The sequence below is a fragment of the Takifugu flavidus genome, chromosome 6, assembly GCF_003711565.1.
Source record: "Takifugu flavidus isolate HTHZ2018 chromosome 6, ASM371156v2, whole genome shotgun sequence".
Lineage (NCBI taxonomy): Eukaryota > Metazoa > Chordata > Actinopteri > Tetraodontiformes > Tetraodontidae > Takifugu > Takifugu flavidus.
In genome coordinates, this window is record NC_079525.1 from 15,538,531 (window position 1) to 15,563,952 (window position 25,422).

The following is a 25,422-nucleotide window of genomic DNA, read 5'->3' on the forward strand; positions in this document are numbered from 1 at the left end:
GATCGTAAACACACGTGTAGATCAGAACGCCAAACAATTGTAAATTATCCCTCCGCCCATGAATTGGTAATGAGCACCATAAAAGGAGGTGGGCGTTGACGTGGGCGTCCGGTTTACCTGTCACGGCACAAGCAAAGATTTCCAACTTTCTGATGCAGACGAGCGTAGCAGGAATGATCTGTCAGGAATTCTCCCTGACGGAGACAGACCCCAGATGGAGAGCTCATGAATGTTGTGGCACAATAGTTGATAGAATCACACCTACCTTAGGGTTAGGGTTAGTCCAGGTCCAACAGTCCCAAACAAACCGGGTTAACACATTACTATACATTTAGTGAAGTTGGCTGTTATATATTTTAACATTGTGTTTGTGCTCATATCGCAGACGCTGACAGAGGACACATACCTGTCACCTTTCTCTTAATATTTTATCTTGTTTGAAATCAGGGTAACGCTGCTCCACTTTGATATACACTAGCTTTCATTAGTTTTTTTCTTAAACCTCAGAATTTAATATTTTTCTAGAGAAAACAGATGCTATTATCATTTTTGTCAACCGCTGCTGAAATATACCAAGATGTTCTTCTAAATCATTGCTACCAAGTGGTGTAAAAAATGCTAATTCAGCAACAAAACATTGACAGAACAGACTCTTCAAAGTGAAAATGTTTTTTATTGGTACCATACATTTATTATCAAGGGCAGAATCTAACCAAATCAAACAAAAGATATTAAACAATGATTTTTTTTTACAAGTATTGGAGAAGGTACAAGTCACCGTTCAAACTCATTCACAACTGTTTGGAATCGAGAACATGAAACTATACAAAGAGATTTTGATTTAAAGTTCACTAGACAGACTTGTGATAGCGAAGCTGCTGACGGAGCTCGATGAGACGTTTGGATGAACGATGGTGTCATGAGACACAAAACCTAAGGAAAATGTGTGTGTGTACGTCCACATGAACGTCCACGTGTGTACGTCCAAGTGTGTGTACGTCCACGTGCATGTCCACGTGTGTGCACGTCCACATGCAGCTCCAGTGAGCAGATTCATCGCATGGATTCATGGTAAGCAAGAACTCCTGTATAGATAAAAAAAGATGTGACCGTCCAAAATAAATAGAAAATAAATCAAACAGTAAAATCCTTACTTCATGGTGATATTGTCATCCCGAGGGATTTGTTATTTAATTTACACAATTTTTAAAAAAGGGAATAAGACAGGGAAAGTGGGAAAGGGTCATGAATGGTTTTCATCTTTTCTCCTTACATTAGATCAGGATGGCTTTAGGTAAATCTAAGTAAGAATACATTTTATTACAGCCAGACAGAACTTTGCTACTACTTTAAATATACAAGCACAAATACACAAAAATGTATCTCAAAAAAGGAACAAAAAGAAAATAAAAACATCCACACTAAATTATTTATCCTTTTATAAACATAAAAGATTAAAATACTTTAGGGGGATAAAAATCCTGCGTTGTTTCCTTGGTCTGTAGCTTTTTAGTATTGGTAGAAAATAAAAAATTTCTGAATTGAAATGAATGCGTTTAATACAAATAAAATCAAACATTCTAGGGAAATATATACTGTATAAAAACTCTTAAGCTGTATGTGTGTGTTGTAAATGCTCTCCATTTAAATGACTGCATCCTTTGTAGTCTAATCAGAAAAGGCTCGTGCATTAAAAATCCTTCAATTGTCTGTGAGTATGTAGGTTGCTAGTGTGTGTGTGTGTGTGTGTGTGTGAGAGAACTTCAATAGTTAGTATGTAATGACTCTAAACTCGGCCCGTCTGCTTTATCAGAAGCACACCTGTGCTGGGCCACCTCCCTCCTCACACCAGCATAGACAACAGCTCTGGTAAGACAGGTGACCCCCCCCCCAGTAGAGAACATCAGAACTGAGTCACGGAGTCCTTGGTTTAGATCTACAGTCCAAACTGAAGAGTAATGTGAGATGGGGCTCTGCTGACAGAGCAGAGCTGCAGTCATGAGACTTGATCTTCTGTGAGAGATCTACAGTGGTGGACTGCTGCAGTCATGACAGTTAGGGGGTTATTTGGGGGGGCTAGGGAATAGAAGAGAGGGGTCTGTGTTGAGGTGGTGAGGAGATGGGGCCTCTACTGTGATGCCTGGGAGGTGGGGTTGTCGCTCTTGCTCTCCTGACTGGACGGGGCCTTGTTGTTCCAGGGGGAGTTGGAGCCCAGCGCGGGAGAGTTGTTGAAGCTGTCCTCATCATCGATGCCGTTGGCTGCATCGAACTGCGTGTTCTCCAGTCGCGTGATCAGGCGCTCGTCTTCGTCGCCAAACTCCCCTCCCATCAACGTGGGCTCTCCCACGACCATCACATCCTGAAATGGATGAAGACCTTTTATTGTGAAGAATTATTCGGACAGTTTTTCCAACTTTAAGTTCTTATTGTGACATCGGTTGTTGGCAGTGTGACAGCGTTGCCATCATTGCCCATTTCTGTTTAAAAAATAAATAAAATAAAACTGGGATTAAACTCAAGCTGTGTTGTGCATCACTGGTTCTGATGCGACACGGGTCCAAAAGTGTGCGATGCCACAAGACGAGGACGTGCAGAACTCACTGGAACTTGGCTGGACAAAGGGAAGCTGCCAGGGCTCTTCTTCTTGTTGCTGCTGTTGTTGGTGCCCCCCCCTCCACTGATGGTGCTGCCACCTGACATTTTGCGTTTCCGCCGTTTGTTTGGGGCTTGTCTCGACGGTTCGGCTACGGAGGGAAACAGATAGTGAGGCTGTGCACGTGATGTCATCACGCCCGGATTTATGCCGCCATGTTGGATGGAAATGAAGAAATGTGGAAGACAGTTAGGGTTAGGGTTATGGTTCGAGGGTTAGGGTTGGGGGGTTAGGGTTAGAGGGTTAGGGTTGGGTTATGGTTCGAGGGTTAGGGTTGGGTTAGAGGGTTAGGGTTGGAGGATTAGGGTTAGGGTTAGAGGGTTAGGGTTGGGGGGTTAGGGTTAGAGGGTTAGGGTTGGAGGATTAGGGTTAGGGTTAGAGGGTTAGGGTTGGGGGGTTATGGTTAGGGTTAGGGTTGGGTTATGGTTCGAGGGTTAGGGTTGGGTTATGGTTCGAGGGTTAGGGGGTTAGGGTTGGAGGGTTAGGGTTAGAGGGTTGGGGTTGGGGGGTTAGGGTTAGGGTTGGGTTAGAGGGTTAGGGTTGGGTTATGGTTGGAGGGTTAGGGTTAGGGGGTTAGGGTTGGAGGGTTAGGGTTGGAGGATTAGGGTTAGGGTTAGAGGGTTAGGGTTGGGGGGTTATGGTTCGAGGGTTAGGGTTGGGTTATGGTTCGAGGGTTAGGGTTAGGGGGTTAGGGTTGGAGGGTTAGGGTTAGGGTTAGAGGGTTGGGGTTGGGTTATGGTTCGAGGGTTAGGGTTGGGGTTAGGTGATAATCCCAGCAGTTAGCAGCAGACATGTTGTTGGCAACTGGCCGTAGTTGTCGTACTAGTTGCGCACTACCTTTATCTGACAGAAATGTGCACGTGCTGCGCGTCGCCCGTTCACATGGAAATGAAAACAATAACATTTTTGAAACTTTTCACTCGGCGGCCATTTTCAAGAATTGGTTCCATTTGTGGTGCAAATGGGCCTGCAGACGAGCAGCTCTGAACATGGACACAGCAACAAATCCGGATTCTGCAGGCCAACTTCCAATATTGGTGGTATAACGACCCTTGACCCTAATGGAGAGCATAACATTGACACTGCAGCGCAGTCGTTCTTCCATCCAACATGGTGCTGCCATGTGAGCGAGGAGTTTGATGAAGTGGGTGCGTAGACTTTATATGGGCCATGACACAGAGATACCACCTTTGGGCCATTTCCTACCTGGAGGTGCCACCATCCTCTGCCACTTTTGGAAGAGGCAGGTCTTGAGGCAATCTCTCGGACTAAGGTTGTACGTCTTGTGTCGAGACATCAGTTCCTGCATTGGCTCCAAAATCACACACAGCTGGTGGGAATAGCAACGAGACAGAGTGACAGGATGTAGATGTTTGAAGCTTATTTGGGGGTGGGTGTTCCAACAGGTCTGAACATTTCAGTCTGCTCCTGAATTTCTCACACCAGCTGCTAAATCCTGCAGCTTCTGGAGTGTCAGTCATCAACACTGTTGCTACCCTTCGGCTCCCCTGACCGACTTGTATCTGTTCAAAACGTTGATGTGTTGAAATTTATCATAGAGGTTTTTAATAAAGTGAAAAAAAAATAGTAATAATAATCACCTGTGATAATAATCACCTGTGATAATAATCACCTGTGATAACCCCTCCCCTCTGATAACCCCTCCCCTCTGATAATAATCACCTGTGATAACCCCTCCCCTCTGATAATAATCACCTGTGATAACCCCTCCCCCTTGATAATAATAAACTGTGATAACCCCTCCCCTCTGATAACTCCTCACCCCTGATAATAATCACCTGTGATAACCCCTCCCCTCTGATAACCCCTCCCCTCTGATAATAATCACCTGTGATAACCCCTCCCCCCTGATAATAATAAACTGTGATAACCCCTCCCCTCTGATAACCCCTCCCCCCTGATAATAATAAACTGTGATAACCCCTCCCCCCTGATAATAATCACCTGTGATAACCCCTCCCCTCTGATAACCCCTCCCCTGTGATTCTGATTATCAAGACAACTTGACAATTTGTCTAAAGCTCCTGGATGTCGGTGCCCAGGAGTTCATGTTCCACTCACTCGGAGGTAGTTCAGGGTGGAGTTTGACAGGCCACATCTTGTTATGTTTTTCGCCAGCTGGTCCAGCATCTGTGGGTCCTGGGCCTGAGAGACCAATGAGAGAGAGATAACCAAGCTGACTAACACACAAACAGGGTCAGGTTAGGGTTGGTGTGTGTGCACTCACGTGCATGGCTATGATACTGCGAGGGATGAGTTCACGGTGTTGTCTGATGCTGAAGTGCCAGGTCTTTATCCTCATCATGTCGTCAAACATGAACTCCAGGTATAAGCGTCCTTCTACACAAACCTACAGCGGTTCAGAAGACAGGAGTCACATTTGGACACCGACTCGGCTCCAGACGGTAAAGGACAGGACACGGGCGTAAAAAGGACCAACTGCTGAGGGCTGCAGATCAATAATGCACGTTCACCACGATATAAATATGTGCAATAATGATATCGTCCTTGAACTGTGATCATTTGCTCGGTGCAAAACTTTACTTCTGCTCCCTGGTGTGTTGTTGCCTTTACTTTCAGGAGCGATTTAAAACCTTGCCAAGGAAAAATTGCCATAACTGCTTCAGAACATATTTAATTTTCTTACAAATAAAAAAACAACATTTTGCTGGTAGAAGCTTCGACTACCTCAAAATGGAAAAGAGCTTCTGATTTAACTCGTCATTTCTTCTACGTTGTTGAACATAATGTCCCAAAATTCCCACACCCACACATATTTTAAGGGTTCCTGGTTCTAACAGTAGCAAAGTGGTGTATGTCTGTGTTGGAATACAGGTAGGTCACATGGCTCCTAGGTGTACATCGCTCATCCCGTTTCTATCAAACACACACAACAGTACGGGCCATTCTGAAGTGCTCAAATAAGGGTTTGAAGATGTGTAGGTTCCAGGTTCAGGACCAGGTTCAGGTTCAGATGGGGACTGCTTTATTTCAAGTGTGTCTAGCTTTAGCTACAGGTGATTTTCCACGACACAGTATCAGCTCTACATGGTTTGGCTCCACACCGTATGGTACGGTCACCATGGTTTTGATGAGGTCTCAGCTACAGGGAGCTACAGAGCTACTACCACTGTAAAACCCTAACCCACCACTGTAAAACCCTAACCCACCACTGTAAAACCCTAACCCACCACTGTAAAACCTTAATCCACCACTGTAAAACCCTAACCCACCACTGTAAAACCCTAACCCACCACTGTAAAACCCTAACCCACCACTGTTAAAACCTTAATCCACCACTGTAAAACCCTAACCCACCACTGTAAAAACCTAACCCACCACTGTAAAACCCTAACCCACCACTGTAAAACCTTAATCCACCACTGTAAAACCCTAACCCACCACTGTAAAACCCTAACCCACCACTGTAAATCCCTAACCCACCACTGTAAAACCTTAACCCACCACTGTAAAACCCTAACCCACCACTGTAAAACCTTAATCCACCACTGTAAAACCCTAACCCACCACTGTAAATCCATAACCCACCACTGTAAAACCCTAACCCACCACTGTAAAACCCTAACCCACCACTGCAAAACCCTAACCCACCACTGTAAAACCCTAATCCACCACTGTAAAACCCTAATCCACCACTGTAAAACCTTAATCCAGCACTGTAAAACCCTAACCCACCACTGTAAAACCTTAATCCACCACTGTAAAACCCTAACCCAGCACTGTAAAACCCTAACCCACCACTGTAAATCCCTAACCCACCACTGTAAAACCTTAACCCACCACTGTAAAACCCTAACCCACCACTGTAAAAACCTAATCCACCACTGTAAAACCTTAACCCACCACTGTAAATCCATAACCCACCACTGTAAAACCCTAACCCACCACTGTAAAACCCTAACCCACCACTGTAAAACCCTAACCCACCACTGTAAAACCTTAACCCACCACTGTAAAACCCTAACCCACCACTGTAAAACCCTAACCCACCACTGTAAACCCTAACCCACCACTGTAAAACCTTAATCCACCACTGTAAAACCCTAACCCTAACCCACCACTGTAAAACCCTAACCCACCACTGTAAAACCCTAACCCACCACTGTAAAACCCTAACCCAGCACTGTAAAACCCTAACCCAGCACGGTAAAACCCTAACCCACCACTGTAAAACCCTAACCCAGCACTGTAAAACCTTAACCCACCACTGTAAAACCCTAACCCTAACCCAGCACTGTAAAACCCTAACCCAGCACTGTAAAACCCTAACCCACCACTGTAAAACCCTAACCCTAACCCACCACTGTAAAACCCTAACCCTAACCCAGCACTGTGTAAAACCCTAACCCAGCACTGTAAAACCCTAACCCACCACTGTAAAACCCTAACCCAGCACTGTAAAACCCTAACCCACCACTGTAAAAGAGCCCAACAATTTTAGACATGACGCAAGCGCCACATTTTGACAGTTTGTGCCGAATCAGGATATTATTGAGGAAAGACTTTGAAATGACAGTTAGGGTTAGGGTTCGGGTTAGGGTTCGGGTTTGGAGGTGGAAGTCAGTCAGAAGCTGAGATCGAATCTGCTGCGTCTTCATGATTCTCCTCTATGGTGAAGGAATAATGGATTCTTCTCTGCCCAGTGACCACACAAATGTATGGACAGTACAGTAAAGGCTGGAAAAGTGACAGTATCTATACAACGTTAACAACTGGACACTGCAGTGGTAAATGTTAACTTTTAATCAGTTACCACCACTATCTAGTCAGTGTCTTAAACAATGGTTGAGCCTGCAGTGTTGTACCACCCTTGTGAGGACAGTGAGGACAACAAGCACTCACCTGTGTGAACATGGGTTTTCCATTCTGGGTGACCATCGTGCACTGATCACAGTCCAGAGACACAAAGTTGTTGTGGAAAGACTCCTTAGGGTGCTTCAGGACATAGTAGAGCTCAGTAGCTCCACCCTCGAATATACTCCGGAAGTACCTTGGAATCAACGTTCGGCCAATAGCTTCAGTCGACAAAGAAAAAGGACAATAACACAAAAAGATTTAAAACCTTTTGTTCATATATATTAACATATATTATATAATATTAACATTAAAGTAGCGATGCTTGATAAGAACATTTTCAGCCAATAATGAATCATTTCCTGCTTCTCGTGGCTTCTCTAACCCTAATAACGGTTAAGTTCACAGACCTCCTTCAGACAACATGTGTCATCACACACATATAAAACCAGCGTAAACTAGAGAGCACACCTGACTATAAGGTGGCCACTGTGAACCGTGAGATCTTTATGGAACACGGAAAGATTATTGGAGATGCTTAATTACTAAACACGGCAGTAAACTGAATTTAGAGGAAAAAATAACGACTCTTCGAACTGTTGAACATTAGCCGTTAACTTAAAAGCTGCATTGTCAGCATTTCTTGGTGTGTTAGCCATGACGAGGGAGTGGACATGAAGCGCAAAAAAATGCTTCAAAACACAATTAAACTAGCATCTTCCTCAGAGCATGACAGCATCTCTTTAACCTGTCTGTCTTGCTCTTCTACGGCGCCCCCTGTTGGCCAGAAATGTCCATTCAAATTCAGAAAAACGTATTTATCCTGGTGGGGCAATTGAAGAAGTCAAAAAATCCATAATTAAGCCACATCAAGGGGTCAAAATGTGGGGGAAAGTAGCGGCTTATAGTGCAGAATTTACATTAAATAAAATCTAGCGTGATTGTACACAGCTAATATATGTACATCACAGTACTCCTAACTTCGTTAAGGGCTGTGGTCATTAGGAAGAAACAGCAGAAAAAGACATGAAGAATCCAAACATTCACCACATTAACTGAATAAATCAAATGCACCGACTGGTCAGCCAATTAAACATCTAAACTTGTCAAGACTCTGGTTCAATGACAGGAAGGTTTTGTCAATTGCTCTGCATTCCATCATTTTGTTAATGACTCGAGCCTCGTTAGTGGCCCTTTAACACTTATTAAAAACACCTGCTGAGTGGGGACATCAACACTGATCAGGAGCACTCGTCTCTTCATTAATTGGGACTTGGCTAGAAAATGGAGGGGCGGTTATCAATTCAAGTCCCTGCTCCAAGTTGGGAGAGAGTTCACACTGGGACCTGGCAACGATGCTGTCTATTGGCCTGCTCCTAACCCTGGTCCTAACCCTAACCCTAACCCTGCTCCTAACCCTAACCCTGCTCCTAACCCTGCTCCTAACCCTGCTCCTAACCCTAACCCTGGTCCTAACCCTGGTCCTAACCCTAACCCTGCTCCTAACCCTGGTCCTAACCCTAACCCTGCTCCTAACCCTGGTCCTAACCCTAACCCTAACCCTGCTCCTAACCCTAACCCTGCTCCTAACCCTAACCCTGCTCCTAATCCTAACCCTGGTCCTAACCCTGCTCCTTAACCCTAACCCTGCTCCTAATCCTAACCCTGGTCCTAACCCTGCTCCTTAACCCTAACCCTGGTCCTAACCCTAACCCTGCTCCTAACCCTGGTCCTAACCCTAACCCTGCTCCTAACCCTAGGGTTGGGAGCAGGGTTAGGGTTAGGACCAGGGTTAGTGGTGAGGACACTAATTATCAATCAGCAGAGGTGCGGCCGTGCTGGGGGGGCGTAGACGACATAAACAGCGTGACATGGCCGGCTTTGGAGCTACTTGGCCTGCACACTGTTTGCCCATTTTAGATAATTTATCGGATATCTTTATTTTTTATTAGATAAAATGTATTTATGGGCTGATAAAAAGAACAACATCATTTCCACCCGATTCGGCCTTTATCTTATCAGTCCAATGAACGTTGCGCAACCTTCCATTAACAAAAGGCCATTGCTTACTATAGCGTTTGGGTCCATCCTCCAGACAAAAAGTGATGGTCAACATGGCATCATCTTCAAAAAACTCTGTAGTGAAAGCATCCCACCACAGGTTATCACACTCCTGCAGGGTGGAAACAGCACAGACGTCAGGACAGACATGCAGTCGGCTGTGTTGCTAAGGATGTGCTGACAAACCTCCGTCCAGTTCTGTAGCCGCTTGTTGAGTTCAAATATTCTGTAATCTGTCTGGTTGCCATATGGTGTGTGTCTCCTGCTTCAGGCAGCAAGAGAACAGAATTAGAAGAATTAGGAGAATCCCAAACGGGTCAGCTCAAATCAAGCTTTCAATGCACAAAGTGAAAATAATGATTTAGTCACACGAGACACCAACTAGATATGCTAGTGTAGCCTTACCCTATTCCTGGCTCCAGATATGTGGGAGGATACATCGGGGTGGGACTGGAGACAGAGGACAGACGACAGAGACACAACATTCAGGATTCAGAAGCAACAGAGTAGACAAAGTAGAGAGGAAACGGAGTCAGAGGGATTGGGCAGTAGTCAGAGAGAGACAGGAGACAGATGAGTCTGAAAAGATGGAGCAGTCAGTGGAGACAGAGAGACAGAAGAGACAGAGAGACAGAAGAGTCAGAGTCAGAGAGACAGAAGAGTCAGAGAGACAGAAGAGTCAGAGACAGAGAGACAGAAGAGTCAGAGACAGAGAGACAGAAGAGTCAGAGTCAGAGAGACAGAAGAGTCAGAGAGACAGAGAGAGAGACAGAAGAGACAGAATCAGAGAGACAGAGAGACAGAGAGTCAGAGACAGAGAGACAGAAGAGTCAGAGACAGAGAGACAGAAGAGTCAGAGACAGAGAGAGACAGAAGAGTCAGAGTCAGAGAGACAGAAGAGTCAGAGTCAGAGAGACAGAAGAGTCAGAGAGACAGAAGAGTCAGACAGACAGAAGAGTCAGAGTCAGAGAGAGAGAAGAGTCAGAGACAGAGAGACAGAAGAGTCAGAGACAGAGAGACAGAAGAGTCAGAGACAGAGAGACAGAAGAGTCAGAGACAGAGAGACAGAAGAGTCAGAGAGACAGAGAGAGAGACAGAAGAGTCAGAGTCAGAGAGACAGAAGAGTCAGAGAGAGAGACAGAAGAGTCAGAGACAGAGAGACAGAAGAGTCAGAGAGACAGAGAGACAGAAGAGTCAGAGACAGAGAGACAGAAGAGTCAGAGAGACAGAGAGAGAGACAGAAGAGTCAGAGTCAGAGAGAGAGACAGAAGAGTCAGAGACAGAGAGACAGAAGAGTCAGAGACAGAGAGACAGAAGAGTCAGAGTCAGAGAGACAGAAGAGTCAGAGAGACAGAGAGAGAGACAGAAGAGACAGAGAGACAGAATCAGAGAGACAGAGAGACAGAAGAGTCAGAGACAGAGAGACAGAAGAGTCAGAGACAGAGAGACAGAAGAGTCAGAGACAGAGAGAGAGACAGAAGAGTCAGAGAGACAGAAGAGTCAGAGACAGAGACAGAAGAGTCAGAGAGACAGAGAGAGAGACAGAAGAGTCAGAGTCAGAGAGACAGAAGAGTCAGAGACAGAGAGACAGAAGAGTCAGAGTCAGAGAGACAGAAGAGTCAGAGACAGAAGAGTCAGAGACAGAAGAGTCAGAGACAGAAGAGTCAGAGACAGAAGAGTCAGAGACAGAGAGACAGAAGAGTCAGAGACAGAGAGACAGAGAGACAGAAGAGACAGAGTAGTCAAAGGAATCAGAGAACCCCTGTGTGTTCTCAGAGGTTAAAGAGCAGTCCGAGACAGAAGGTAGTCAGAGACATGCGATGGTCTCCGACCCTGTCAGTGTCCTCCGGGGACGAGTCCATGTCAACAGCAGTAGCAGATAGTTACACCTCCAGTCTTTGTTACAATATTTAAGGGCAGAAACTTGGTTAAACTGGCTGCAATTATTGTCCCTCATTCACCTGAAAAAACAGATGTCTCTGCTAGTTATATTAGCATCCTAAACCACCCCAGAGCAGAGAGGACGAAAGACACGCGAGAGAGCTGAGACTCACCCCACGTCTCTGTCCAGCATGGTGCCGGGGTGAAAGGGGGGGAAAGTGCTACCGTTGGGGGGCTCCTTGGGGGAGTACAGCTTGAAAGACTTGGAGGAACACCCTGCAAAACATGGGGTATTATTCAACACTATATATAAGACTAGACACACGCGCGCACACACACACACAACACACACACACACCACACACACACCACACACACACACACACAGTTCAGCTGGCTGCACTTATTCACAGGTCATCCACAGGGCACCAAAAAACAACACGAGGGGGGAGGAGACCCAGGCCGACGTGGTCCTACAGACAGGAACCCAGAGACATGGACCCAAGCTGTCTCCACTCAGGACGTCAAACACACCCCGCTCTGCCCAAGACTACGGGTTTCCCATGAAGGCCGTCCAGGGTCACGACCCTGCCGCCACCATAGTCAAAGTCCCCCCTCATAATGTCTGCATATTAATGCATCATCAAGGTTCTCTCAGACATGATCTTTACTGGGATCTTTACTGGGAGCTCCACTGGGATCTTTACTGGGGGCGTCACTGGGAGCGTCACTGGGAGCATCACTGGGAGCTTCACTGGGATCTTTACTGGGGGCGTCACTGGGAGCTCCACTGGGAGCGTCACTGGGAGCGTCACTGGGAGCATCACTGGGAGCTTCACTGGGATCTTTACTGGGAGCTCCACTGGGAGCGTCACTGGGAGCGTCACTGGGAGCATCACTGGGAGCTTCACTGGGATCTTTACTGGGGGCGTCACTGGGAGCGTCACTGGGAGCGTCACTGGGAGCTCCACTGGGAGCATCACTGGGAGCATCACTGGGAGCTTCACTGGGAGCTTCACTGGGAGCGTCACTGGGAGCTCCACTGGGAGTTTCACTGGGAGCATCACTGGGAGCGTCACTGGGAGCTCCACTGGGAGCGTCACTGGGAGCTCCACTGGGAGCATCACTGGGAGCGTCACTGGGAGCGTCACTGGGAGCGTCACTGGAGCGTCACTGGGAGCTCCACTGGGAGCATCACTGGGAGCGTCACTGGGAGCGTCACTGGGAGCGTCACTGGGAGCATCACTGGGAGCTCCACTGGGAGCGTCACTGGGAGCTTCACTGGGAGCTCCACTGGGAGCGTCACTGGGAGCGTCACTGGGAGCTTCACTGGGAGCGTCACTGGGAGCTCCACTGGGAGCTTCACTGGGAGCTCCACTGGGAGCTCCACTGGGAGCATCACTGGGAGCTGACTGACGTTTCCAGTATCAGAAAAGAGGATTAAATCTGCCTCAGAGCAGATGTTAGTTGCGTTAGCGGCACAAACTCATGGTGTGTTGGATGAAACAGGCAGACTGAGCTCATTAGAAAAGATGATGGTTAGCTCGGTCACAACAGGGTTGGGTTAGTCAATGTCTTCACCCGTTTTAAACTAACCCAACTCATCCAACCAGCAGTGAAGCCACAGATAGACACCTTCCACCCAACAGAAACCCACATTCCCTGGATTCTAAAGTTTGTATGGCAGCATTTTGCTATGCTAAGGGTTCGATGCACCACAGGAAAAAACAGGACTGATAAATAAATAATCAATGTTTATGTGGCCATTAGTTGTTGAGAGCTCCATTAGCTGCTCGCGTCTCCTGTTAGTGGTTAATGACAGTCACAATCGCATCAACTGGGCTCCACTTCCTCTACTGGAGAATCACGTTCAATGAATAATCCATGTGTGGTTGAACGGCCCACAATTCACAGCAACATTCTACATTTAACTCTAAATTCAAACTAAAGAAACTAAAATCTCAGGCAGCTGTGAGATTGATGAGCAACAGCTCTTTATCTAAAGAATGATTTCTTTTAGAAGGTGATGCAGGGCCATCAGCAGCACAAGTCTTGGACCGGTGGCACCTCAGCCAACTTCTCTGACGGCCCGTCACGGCCCGGCCCCACGGGCACCTTGGTGGAGCGGAACCGTCCTGTGGGTCTCGTTGGGCTGCTGAAGTTCTCCAGTCTGTCAAGATCTGATCAACCCAGCCCAAAGGCTCCTCAGTCAACTTCTTCTGCATCACTATTTCCACATGCAGAGTAGATCCGACTCAATGAAACAGCTGAACAGAATTTACTAACTTAAATGATACATAAATGCTCGTCTGGTCCAAAGTCTATATTCACAATACTATATTCACAGGCAGGGGTTTTAAAATGATATAGAGCAGAACACACCTGACTTCTAATATTTGTTATAAACATTTGATCTAAAATGGGATTTAAAAAGATTAAAGGCCATTTGATTCAACTTGAATTCTTCAGTTCTTGTTTGGGTTCCTGCCCGATGCTCGTTTAACGGTCCAAAAACGAGCTCGTTTCAGTAAAACAATAATCTACTAAAGTCTGCACAAAAAATGATTTTTGCTTGTACTTGAACGGAACCTAAAAGGGTTAGGGTTAGGGTTGGTTAGGGTTAGTTAGGGTTAGCCAGCAATGCACATCTGACATGTAGTTGTCCGCTTACAAAGGCAATTAGAATACCAAGAGGCGCAGGATGCTAACACTTAGCCTTGGCTAGGCTAAAATCTGAAACCGCTGGTTTTAGGACTTCATCGTGCAAACATCTATTCGGTCTAAGCAGCAACACAGTTGTGGAAGTAAACACCAAATGCAACTTCTAAATAATGAAGCCTAAATATCCGCGCCTGTGTATAATTCCCCATGTAGGCCCGCGGGACAAGCTAACAAGACAGCTAATAACGAGTTCGCCTGTTAGCCGCAGCGCTCTCGCTTTAGCTTCAGTCGCGCTTCCAACCACAAAATCCCGAATAGACGTTCCAGTTAAATCCGGATGACACTTTCCAATACGTTAACAACACCGTGTCACATCCGCACCCACATTTAAATCTTTGCAATTGGGAAATGGATCCTTTACCTGCACAGAAGTTCAACGAGAAAATTGATGTTTACAGATCCGTGATGATAACCCGTGCACGCTCCGTGCGTAAAAACGGATAGGCCCCCTGAACGCAACGTACAAACACAATACGCCCCCTAAAGAGGAGCTGGAAAAATGGCAAAGCGCAACACTGGGAGCAAATCCGGCCTAGATTGCTGGAGTCGGTCGGTTATGTTGCGTCCTGCATGAGGCCTTGTCAGTGAGCTGAAGCCTGCTGTGGGTTTACATACGGACCCAGATGAGCCCTTTGTTCGCAGGACATGAACAATAGCTTTAGGCCCTCCTCCTCTCCCTCCACAACGCATTTGCTCCTCTTTCCTCTGCCCAGCACCGCCAGCCGCCCCCCTCCCTGTAATGAATAACTGCACATGATGCTTGTCTGGTAAGCATTTTCTCATCCTTCCTCCTCCCATCCCATCTTTCTCAGTAACTGACACAGATGAGAATTGGCTTAATCCAGCTGACTGGAATAATAGTCATGCTGAGGGCAAAGTGCTTTTCATGTTTACCTAAATGGTGCACCACAGTCTGGCTCTCCTGTGGCCCCCAGGCAGCACCAGTGGACCTAAACTCATCAACATGTTTACTTCTTTTAAATATTTGCAATTTCAAACTTTCAAAAAGCGATATAAAATCAACTCTTGCCTAACATTACTCGTAAATTCTTCTATAGAATGTATTTCACACTGCTTGACACTGCTTGACAAATAACACAAATGTGGGAAATGAGTCTGTTTTTGGGGCCAAACCCTGAGTAAGTGTTACCTGTAGACAGGAAAAGCAGCACTGGGGCTCATCACCTGGAAGGGTGTGCAGGGTATGTCTGTGCTCTGTATCTCTGGGGGGGGGCAGGATTCTGCTGACAGTATCTGTTGTGGCTGACATGTGAATTTGCATCTTACATTCAGTGGCCCTTGTAGCCATGGCAACACAAACAGTCAAAGAGGCAAATAATCATCCATTAAAATAGACTCGTGAGGGTTGAGCCTGTGTGTCTCCAAAGCTCCCACATGCAGCGGTACCTGATGGGGGTAAATCCCTGCTCTGCCTGTGGGGTGGGGGTGGGGGGGGGGGGGGGGGGGGGCACGCCAGAATAAGGCTTGGAGGGTTTACAGACTACAGAGAGCCGGCCTTATCAGCCACCAACAACCCCTCTGCTTCTCTGGCTACAGCAAGACAAAAGTTTTTCCTTTGCATTTCTCAAAAGCACTCTGAAAATGATGCGCGTTCACACGAATCCCCAATTATGATTAAAAACACTGTAACGAGCACGCCAGACCAGTAGGTGGCGCTGTTGAGTGGAGCGGAGTGACTCGAGGCCTGGTCATGCTCCTGTGCCTGCACGTACCTCCCAAAAAGTGTTGGGCTGTTGTCACCACAACTGTGGTCATTGTCACTACCCACGGATCCATTTAGAGAAGTGGATTCTGTGTTGGGTTAGGGTGGTTAGGGTGGTTCGGGTTAGGGTTAGGGTGGTTCGGGTTAGGGTGGTTAGGGTGGTTCGGGTTAGGATTAGGGTGGTTCGGGTTAGGGGTAGGGTGGTTAGGGTAGGGTGGTTAGGGTGGTTCGGGTTAGGGTGGTTAGGGTTAGGGGTAGGGTGGTTCGGGTTCGGGTTAGGGTGGTTCGGGTTAGGGTGGTTCGGGTTAGGGTGGTTAGGTTAGGGTTAGGGTTAGGGTGGTTAGGGTTAGGGTTAGGGTTAGTGAGGGTTAGGGTTGGTGAGGGTTAGGGTGGTTCGGGTTAGTGAGGGTTTGGGTTAGTGAGGGTTAGGGTGGTTAGGGTTAGGGTGGTTCGGGTTAGGGTGGTTCGGGTTAGGGTGGTTCGGGTTAGGGTTAGTGAGGGTTAGGGTGGTTCGGGTTAGGGTTAGGGTTAGGATTAGGGTTAGTGTTAGTGAGGGTTAGGGTTAGGGTTAGTGAGGGTTAGGGTTAGGGTGGTTTGGGTTAGGGTTAGGGTTAGTGAGGGTTAGGGTGGTTAGGGTGGTTCGGGTTAGGGTTAGGGTTAGTGAGGGTTAGGGGTAGGGTGGTTAGGGTTAGGGTTAGGGTTAGTGAGGTTAGGGTGGTTAGGGTTAGGGGTGGTTGGGTTAGGGTGGTTCGGGTTAGGGTGGTTCGGGTTAGGGTTAGTGAGGGTTAGGGTGTTAGGGTTAGGGTTAGGGTTAGGATTAGGGTTAGTGTTAGTGAGGGTTAGGGTTAGGGTTAGTGAGGGTTAGGGTTAGGGTGGTTTGGGTTAGGGTTAGGGTTAGTGAGGGTTAGGGTGGTTAGGGTGGTTCGGGTTAGGGTTAGGGTTAGTGAGGGTTAGGGTTAGGGTGGTTTGGGTTAGGGTTAGGTTAGTGAGGGTTAGGGTGGTTAGGGTTAGGGTGGTTAGCGTTAGGGTTAGTGAGGGTTAGGGTTAGGGTGGTTAGGGTTAGGGTTAGTGAGGGTTAGGGTGGTTCGAGTTAGTGTTAGGGTGGTTAGGGTTAGTGAGGGTTAGGGTTAGTGAGGGTTAGGGTTAGGGTTAGTGAGGGTTAGGGTGTTAGGGTTAGGGTTAGTGACAGCCATAGACGTAGAACAATAACTAGACACAGCGGAGAACTTCAGCCACACGCTAGAAACCTGTTGAAAGGACGCCTCCAGTTACAAACATTGTAACTTACTAGTCTCTGAATTATATATATTTATGTCCTAACCCTCTTTGAAAAACATTTCCAACGCTCAGAAAGATCATTTGATTTCTCTTGATTAGGATTAGGAGCACTGTCCGTTCTAGTGATGTCTCATGAGTGATTATACTGTTATCCCACTGATTAACACCTCTAATAGGATCACATTGCTTTTTGATATTAGGGTTTTGTTAAAATATTATAGATTCTATTTTAAGTTAAAACCCCGGAGCCGCATAAGCTGGAAGTAACGTGGAAGTCCCAAAAAAAGTATTTTTATTCTGTACTAATTAGAGACTCAACGAACAAGAATGCTATAATGTAAATGATTGACCACTTTAACATAAATCTTTGACCCATTGGTCCCCTGCTTGTTTCCTCTTATCGGTTTATTATTGATTTGTCTTGCTCCACCAATATGATGGACAGGCTGACACATCAGACCGACCCAGCCGATGAGGCATCTATACATTAAATGGCGATGGTTATTCCCAGGCGTGTGCATGCATCACGCTTACTGGGCACGTCGAAATGATTTTCAAGACCTGTTACTCTGGAGCCCGTTCTTCAGATTCTGGGGATTCAGACCCTCCCAGCATGTGTGTGTGTGTGTGTGTGTGTCTGTTATATTTGTGTTTGTGCACATAGCAAGACACACCAGCTAGCCTAATTCACACATTTGACACACATTCGCTTCCCTCTGTCAGTGTTGAGCTGCTGTGACGGGTCCACTTTCCCCCACAAATGCGTTTCAGGCGCTACATGATGGTTAAACTCAAGAGACCCTCTGATATCTCGCCTGTCCAGGCTTTCAGGCTGGGTGGGGTGGGGAGCCGTAGTGTGTGCATGTTCTTGTACACGTGCAGCCTGCTACTCATAGTCACTATAGGAAAGTGAGGAGCACTCACACCCTCCAGAGTTCTGCTCAGGCTGGTACAGGGTTCTAACCTTTCCTAGGGGCTGAAATAGAGCATCACTACAGCTGTTGCATGAGTTTATAATTGGTGATCACTGTAAAACACAAGAATATAATGCATTCAGTTTCAGGCTAGCTTCCTTAATGTTGCTCCAGAATCCATGTTGCTAACCGTTGTTAACCATTAACTACAACTAACTAATTTTGGCGTTATTCCCTCATTTCTCTGTGACTGGCTGACATGTGCAATACTAACTCAGTATTTAGTGTTTTAAATCTCTTGATCTTTCTAATATTTTTCTCTTTTTACATATTTATTTACTATTCTTTTTATGGGACCCGAGTAATGATTTTTGTGTAATTTTAGGCAATTAAAGTCAAATAAAGATCCTTGAGCCTTAAAATGATGTAGCACCAATTTATGTAACAACTAATTAAGTTTATAAATTGTAAATATGTTTTTTTCTATTCTTGCCTACTATATCCCTTTTGGGAAAGGTGGGGTACACCCCTATGTGAGCATTTGGGGAGTTCAGCAGCTTGCTCAAGGGTACCTTGGCAGTGCTCTGAAGTGTTCTTGCATTTCTTCAGAACCCCTCCCGAGTTTTGTTCACACTGGGACTCTGAACTGGAAACCCTCAGTTTCTCAACCACGTCCCGACAGACTGAGCTACACCCGAACATCTAAACTGGATAAAATTTGAACAAAAAATACAACTTTAGATGTGTTCTAATGTAGTATAATGTGTATAATGTAGAACTCCTCCTCCGGTCTGTTGTTGTTGTTGTAATCTATATTATCACCACTAGATGTCGCTAAAACACCGTCCAGTTCCTGATATTTGCGATCTGCGTCAATTTTATTTTGTGATTTTTTTTCTCAGAAAAATGATACGTAAACATTTTTTAGGGTTAATTTTTTTAAAGGTCTGTCTACTCACTTTCTACATATAATAGTAGACAACTGATAGCAAACAAATCGTTAGGAAAAATCCAATTTGATTTAAACAAAGGAAGTCTTCTAAGCTGATCAAATAAAACATTCCTTCATTTCATAATTGATTTTAAACTCAACATATTTTTCAAAAGTTTCACAGCTATCATCGTATCTTAGTATAATCACAGCTGCTGATTTTTCTGGTGCTGGATACAGCTCAAAGCGCGTGTTCGTGTGTGAAGGTGTGTGTGTGTGTGTGTGGGGGGGGGTCTTTGACAGCAGCGGCCTCTTCTGGCCATTGTCAGCCACTGCCCATCGTCACAGACATACTGCAATGTTGAACCTTTAGATGATAATGTGTCACATAGTCGAACATCATTTGGGACCAGTTGAAGGGATTAGACCACAATTCAGTTCTGCTGAGACTCAGCTTGTCATATACTGACATATGCTTCTTGCTCATCTGTATTTTATTCCCATCCAGTTCCAGACGGTGACCCATGTGTATTTTATTGACATGAGTTCCAGAGCTGCTGCTATTTTGCTGGTTGTGTGTGAGTGCCAGCAGCTATGTGAGTAGAGATGGCGGTGCCCTGATGCTGCCTTGTCTGTTCTCTGGTAGCCATTTTGTCTGTTTCTGATCTAAGAGTCAGGTCTAACTCCCCACCCCATCCCTCACCCGTCCACCTCCCTCATCACCAACACCACTACCACATTAGCCAATCATGTCCCCGCTCAGCCTTGCAGAAAACCTGGTGCCTGATCTCCCTCTCACTTCTGCTGTGCTCATCTTGCCTCTCTTCTGTTGCACCCCCACACCTCCACCTCTCCTCTGCTCTATACCTCTCTCTTAATCTGCCCACTCCCTCCATCAGGCTTTCATGTTGTGTAACCCATCGGTGGACAGCTCAGCCTTTGTGCATTTCGTCTGTTGCCATTTCAGCCAGGCTGCACCCTCTGTTTCGTTTGCTCCAGTCAGAGACACCATGTGACACCCTGCATGAGAGGGCATGGTCCCTCCTCCTTCCTCTCTTCTCTAGTCAGGCAACATATGCTAGAAATCAGAGTCAAAGAGGAGGAGGGATGGAGGAAACCTGGACTGTACATACTGGAAACAGAAAGTGACCGTGTGAGGGGAACAGAAAGATTTGATGGGGGTGAAGGAGCAGGCATAACACATTTATTTCTTTATTTTTTATTCTGCTTTGCCACTAGATCCCTTTCAGGATCATGGGGAGGGTGCCAGAGCTGCTAGCTTAGCACAGGGCCCTATTATGGGGTTCAGTGTCTTGCTTAAGGGTACCTGGGCAGTGCTCTAATGGTGTCCTGGTCCCCTGCTACCAGAACACCTCACACACACACACACACACACACACACACACATGAACATGAAACCATGAAAATTTTAGTTCCATTTATCATATGATGTTTTTTCACATGATAACTAGTTGTATCACATTTTCCTGCGTGCGTGTCTTCAGGTTTGCTGTCGATTTTGCCATATTTGTAAAACCGTGTTTATGTTGCTTTGTTGTTTTTTGCCTCAGCATCATTTGAGTATTGACTATTTCATCTGAGGTTTGGGGCTTTTCCTAAAGCAAGACCGGCGTTGTTTCTGTTCCTTCTTGTGTCCATGGTTACGCCTCACGTAAATGGAAATTACAGCGACAGAAGACATCACTCTAAACAAGAAATGGGAGGGTACCAGAAAAAACTGGAAACAGCAGAGAGATCATGTGGTCACATGTCAGTTCGGCACACCACTGGAGCGCCATCACCTGCTGCCACCGGTGTATCTGGTTGTGGCTGGTTTGCACTGTGTCCACATTTCCACACCCTTCAGTTTTCTGTTTCTGAATTATGGTTAGGGTTAGTTACCTCATCTAGTAAACCTGCTTCCCTTGAATATAAAAAAGATCTGCCAGATAAAAACTTCAATCCAAACCTTGAATGCAAAAAGCCATTTAGTGATATCGTTATCTCAGCCGTTTGATGGGCGACCACAGCAACCACAGGGTTAGGGTTAGGGTAGGTTAGGGTTAGGGTTAGGGTTAGTGTAGGTTAGGGTTAGTGTAGGTTAGGGTTAGGTTAGGTTAGGGTTAGTGTAGGTTAGGTTAGTGTAGGTTAGGGTTAGGTTAGGGTTAGGGTTAGGTTAGGGTTGGTGTAGGTTAGGGTTAGTTAGGTTAGGTTTTAGGTTAGTGTAGGTTAGGGTTAGTGTAGGTTAGGGTTAGGGTAGGTTAGGGTTAGGGTTTTAGGTAGTGTAGGTTAGGGTTAGTGAGGTTAGGGTTAGGTTAGGTTAGGGTAGGTTAGGGTTAGGTTAGGTTAGGTTAGGTTAGGGTTAGTGTAGGTTAGGGTTAGGGTTAGGTTAGGGTTAGTGTAGGTTAGGGTTAGTGTAGTTAGGGTTAGGTTAGGTTAGGGTTAGGTTAGGGTTAGTGTAGGTTAGGGTTAGGTTAGGTTAGTGTAGGTTAGGGTTAGGTTAGGATAGGTTAGGGTAGGTAGGTTAGGGTTAAGATAGGTTAGGGTTAGAGTAGGTTAGGTTAGGGTAGGGTAGGTTAGGGTTAGGTTAGGGATAGGGTTAAGAGTAGGTTAGGGTTAGGTTAGGGTAGGTTAGGATAGGTTAGGGTTAGGATTGGGTTAGGTTAGGGTTAGGGTTAGTGTAGGTTAGGTTAGTTAGGGTTAGGTTAGGGTTAGTGTAGGTTAGGATTAGGTTAGGGTAGGTTAGGATAGGTTAGGGTAGGTTAGGGTAGGATAGGTTAGGTTAGGTTAGAGTAGTTAGGGTTAGGGTAGGGTAGGGTAGGTTAGGGTTAGGGTAGGTAGGTTAGGGTAGGGTAGGTTAGGGGTTAGTGTAGGTTAGGGTAGGGTAGGTTAGGTTAGGGTTAGGGTAGGTTAGGGTTAGTGTAGGTTAGGGTTAGGGTAGGTTAGGGTAGGTTAGGGTTAGGGTAGGTTAGGGTTAGTGTAGGTTAGGGTAGGTTAGGTTAGGATAGGTTAGGGTTAGGGTAGGTTAGGGTTAGGATAGGTTAGGGTTAGGGTAGGTTAGGGTTAGTGTAGGTTAGGGTTATGGTAGGTTAGGGTTAGTGTAGGTTAGGGTTAGGGGTTAGAGGGTTAGGGTTAGAGCGTTAGGGTTAGGGTAGGTTAAGGTTAGGATTAGGGTAGGTTAGGGTTAGGGTAGGTTAGGGTTAATGTAGGTTAGGGTTAGAGCGTTAGGGTTAGAGGGTTAGGGTTAGGGTAGGTTAGGGTTAGTGTAGGTTAGGGTTAGGGGTTAGAGGGTTAGGGTTATGGTAGGTTAGGGTTAGGGTAGGTTAGGGTTAGGGTAGGTTAGTTAGAGCGTTAGGGTTAGAGGGTTAGGGTAGGTTAGGGTTAGGGTAGGTTAGGGTTAGGGTTAGGGTTAGGGTTAGGTTAGGGTCATATGTAAGAGCAAGAGGAGAGATGACGCTCACTTACTCAGTTATCCCCTACAGAACATTTCCTACAGAGACTACAAGGTTAATTTGAGTTGTATGAGTTTTTTCCCCCATTAAATTTTCTAATTTATTTCTTCTGTCTAGTTAAAGCCATAAAATGAGAAGAGTATCAGTCAAACACAACATTCCTGTAAACTGGGTAGTCAAACTCTCCCTCTGGACAATGTTGCAGAGCTGCTCTCACAGATTCAAACATAAAGATTCACAATAGCAACATAAGCTAACCATAATAAATAGTGTAACAGTGTAAGCTCGGAGAAACTGTCCTTGGGCTGATTTATTGTAGATTTGACAGCAACAACAGATTTAAGTAGCACCTTTGGACAAAATTTCCAGATCTAGTTCCATACTAGAAAAAACTAGTCTTTCTAGGAAGGAATATAGTTATTCTGCCCATTGTAGTTTGAGGGGATCTATTTTAGTCTCATTCTCCCCATGCCTCTCCTTTTAAATGTGGGCACTGCCCCCTTTACGATGGTCTAAATTTGATAGTAAAGTATCTGACTCCACAAAACAAAAGAAGGTTCTGATACCAGTGTGTCAATGTCAGGAATGGCTATTGCAGATAAGGAGTTTTAAGTTTACTCTTCAGCATCCAGAATGGTCATGCCCACAGGTTGGCGAGATTCATTCTTTTATATATGAGAATTTATTGAGTATTTATGTCAGTCACGGTATCAGTAATCGATATAAAACTCAGTAAGACGTTATCAGCTCTTTTGTCATTGTCACCTTCTGTCTGGAACCAGTTTCAGACTCAGTCACACCAGTGACCTTTGCCCTTTTAATATAACGCTTCTCTTTGCCCTTTGTCAGAGGCCACACATCAAGAGTGCATCTCTGCTTCAAAACTTAGAACGCTGTTTTCATTCATGCTAGTTAGTATCACCAACACAACTTCACACTGACAAGCGTCAGAGAAGAGCTCTGCTGACACTGAGCAGAATCAGGTTACATGTTGATTTCCATGCACTCCTTTCTCTCAGTCATCACAGAGGGCACCCTCCCATGAGCTTTGGTACATAGAGCCAAAGGGCCCCGGGGCACATCTCCCTGCCCCAGTCACACCATCAAGGTGTCAGAACTCGACCAAAACACAACAACCACCATCAGCGAGGTGGAAAAGCCAGCAACTAACAGCAGCAGCAGCAACCACCACAAGAGTGAGTGTACTTACCGGGACATGCACAGCCACCCACGGACATCTTCTCACATGTCTGTGAGGATCCGCTCACAACGACGCTGCTGCCTCTCTTATCCTGGCTCTTTCTTCCTCTTTCCTCTTTCTCACCAGTCACTGCTGCCGCCACTGAGACTGCTCACATAAGCGCCTGTTATCCCCACGGTTCACACACATGCACACACACATCCACACATGCACACACACCACCAGGGAGCAAAGAGAGGGAGGGAGGGAGGGAAGAGAGTGACAAAGAGTAGAGAAAAAAGAATGGGCGAAGAAAAGGTTAAAGAAGAGCCTGCACAAAGGAACAGTTTCTCTTGGCTGTAACTGTGTATCATAATATGTGTGCATGTGTTGAAATAAGTGTGCGTGTGTCTTAGAGTCAGAAGTATTATGTTCCTGCCTCTTCTCTGTCTTCACCCTCATTAGCTCTGCAAATTACAACTCAGGTGGGAGGATAGAGAAAGAGAGGAAGAAGAAAGACAGGGCTTGGGATGCTGTTCAATAGGGAGCGGGAGAGCGAGGACTGTGACCCAGAAGGAGAGAATAACAACCATGTGTGTGTCTGTTTTCTCATAAATGTGTAGAGGCTGTTTTTCACCACTGGTGATACAATCGCACATATGCGCACAGATTTCTTTTAGCTCAAACATTCAAAACTGCACGTGTGTGTGTGCGTGCAGCTAAGTGGCTTGTTGCCAACCAGTGAATGACAGCCCATGGCAGGGAGAGCAGAGGGGGAGGTAAAGGGGGAGTCAACGGGAGGAGTGGGTCGGGGGATCTTCTTCCTGCCTTGCTCAGTCTTGTTCTGTCTCAGGCCCTGTTGACACCGTAAATGTGTTGTAATACAGTTCCCCGTGTAGGGCCACGCACGGAAGGATCTGTGCAAAGACCACAGGACACTGTAGGACACACTCCAGGCCAGTAGTTGGCGACACTCACACAGACAACCTGAACTTTCAGTTTGTCTGAACTCATACATACAGTCTGTACTGTATGTATGAGTTCACCGCAGTATTTTATCAACTTCAGAGCATCTTACAGCTCTAACACAACCAACACAGCTCTCACATCAATAATCCCTTAAATATATAAATCATAGAGATGTTCTCCCTAGATGAAGGAACAGTCTGCAAAGATCACCTCTCCACATATTTTTATTTTACCTTTTTCTTTGTCTTGCTCCCTCTCTTCCTCAGCCTGTCTCATTAGGCAGCATCTGATTCTGAGTGTTCAGCCAAAGGGACTGATGAAATATTACTGGAGGAAACAGAGAAGGAGAGGTGTTAGAGAAAGAAGAGAAGAAGAAAAAGAGAAGGTGTTGGTAGATGGAAGGGGGTAAAAAAGGAGGGAAGAGAATAAATAGCTCTGGCGCATTCGTCCCCCATTACCCTGGGAGGGCACTGTCACCATGGCAATGTGGCAGAAAAAGGATAGCACAAGCATGATGAGCTTCTGAACGCACACACGCACTCAAGCATGCACACGCGCACACACACTCACACACATGCACGCACGCGTGCACGCACGCACGCACACATAAAACTGATTCACACAGATTCCTGTCCACTTTAATACAGACAAGCTGAAACTGTTATGGGTCGTGCACATGAACATACAATGTCTCATATCTGAACTTTCTGACTGATATACAGGAACACGGTTAAAGGAGTGGAAAAATGTCAATATACTGCATTCACGTTGAACACCTTCTCCTCTGTTTCTGTTGCCAACCACTGTCAGAAGAGTTCTAAGA

General features: G+C 46.0%; 1 protein-coding gene across 4 annotated transcripts; it reads right to left on the bottom strand.

Annotated features, from left to right (window-relative positions):
• Positions 1-653: 653 nt before the first annotated feature.
• Positions 654-23,860, bottom strand: LOC130527325 (LIM domain-binding protein 1). 4 transcript variants are annotated; one of them, XM_057035708.1, is made up of 11 exons: positions 23,661-23,860; positions 11,605-11,707; positions 9,956-10,000; positions 9,737-9,815; positions 9,560-9,662; positions 7,538-7,710; positions 4,902-5,024; positions 4,736-4,819; positions 3,860-3,983; positions 2,602-2,744; positions 654-2,359 (listed from the first exon to the last, which is right to left on the bottom strand). In XM_057035708.1, exons 1-11 carry the CDS (start codon positions 23,686-23,688, stop codon positions 2,129-2,131), a joined length of 1,236 nt encoding a protein of 411 aa, XP_056891688.1. In that variant the 5' UTR covers positions 23,689-23,860; the 3' UTR covers positions 654-2,128. The 4 variants fall into 4 exon arrangements, with proteins under 4 accessions (XP_056891688.1, XP_056891691.1, XP_056891692.1 ...); XM_057035711.1 differs by having other exon boundaries at positions 9,737-9,812; positions 23,661-23,858; XM_057035712.1 differs by lacking the exon at positions 23,661-23,860 and adding an exon at positions 14,514-14,859.
• Between the last annotated feature and the right edge of the window lie 1,562 nt (positions 23,861-25,422).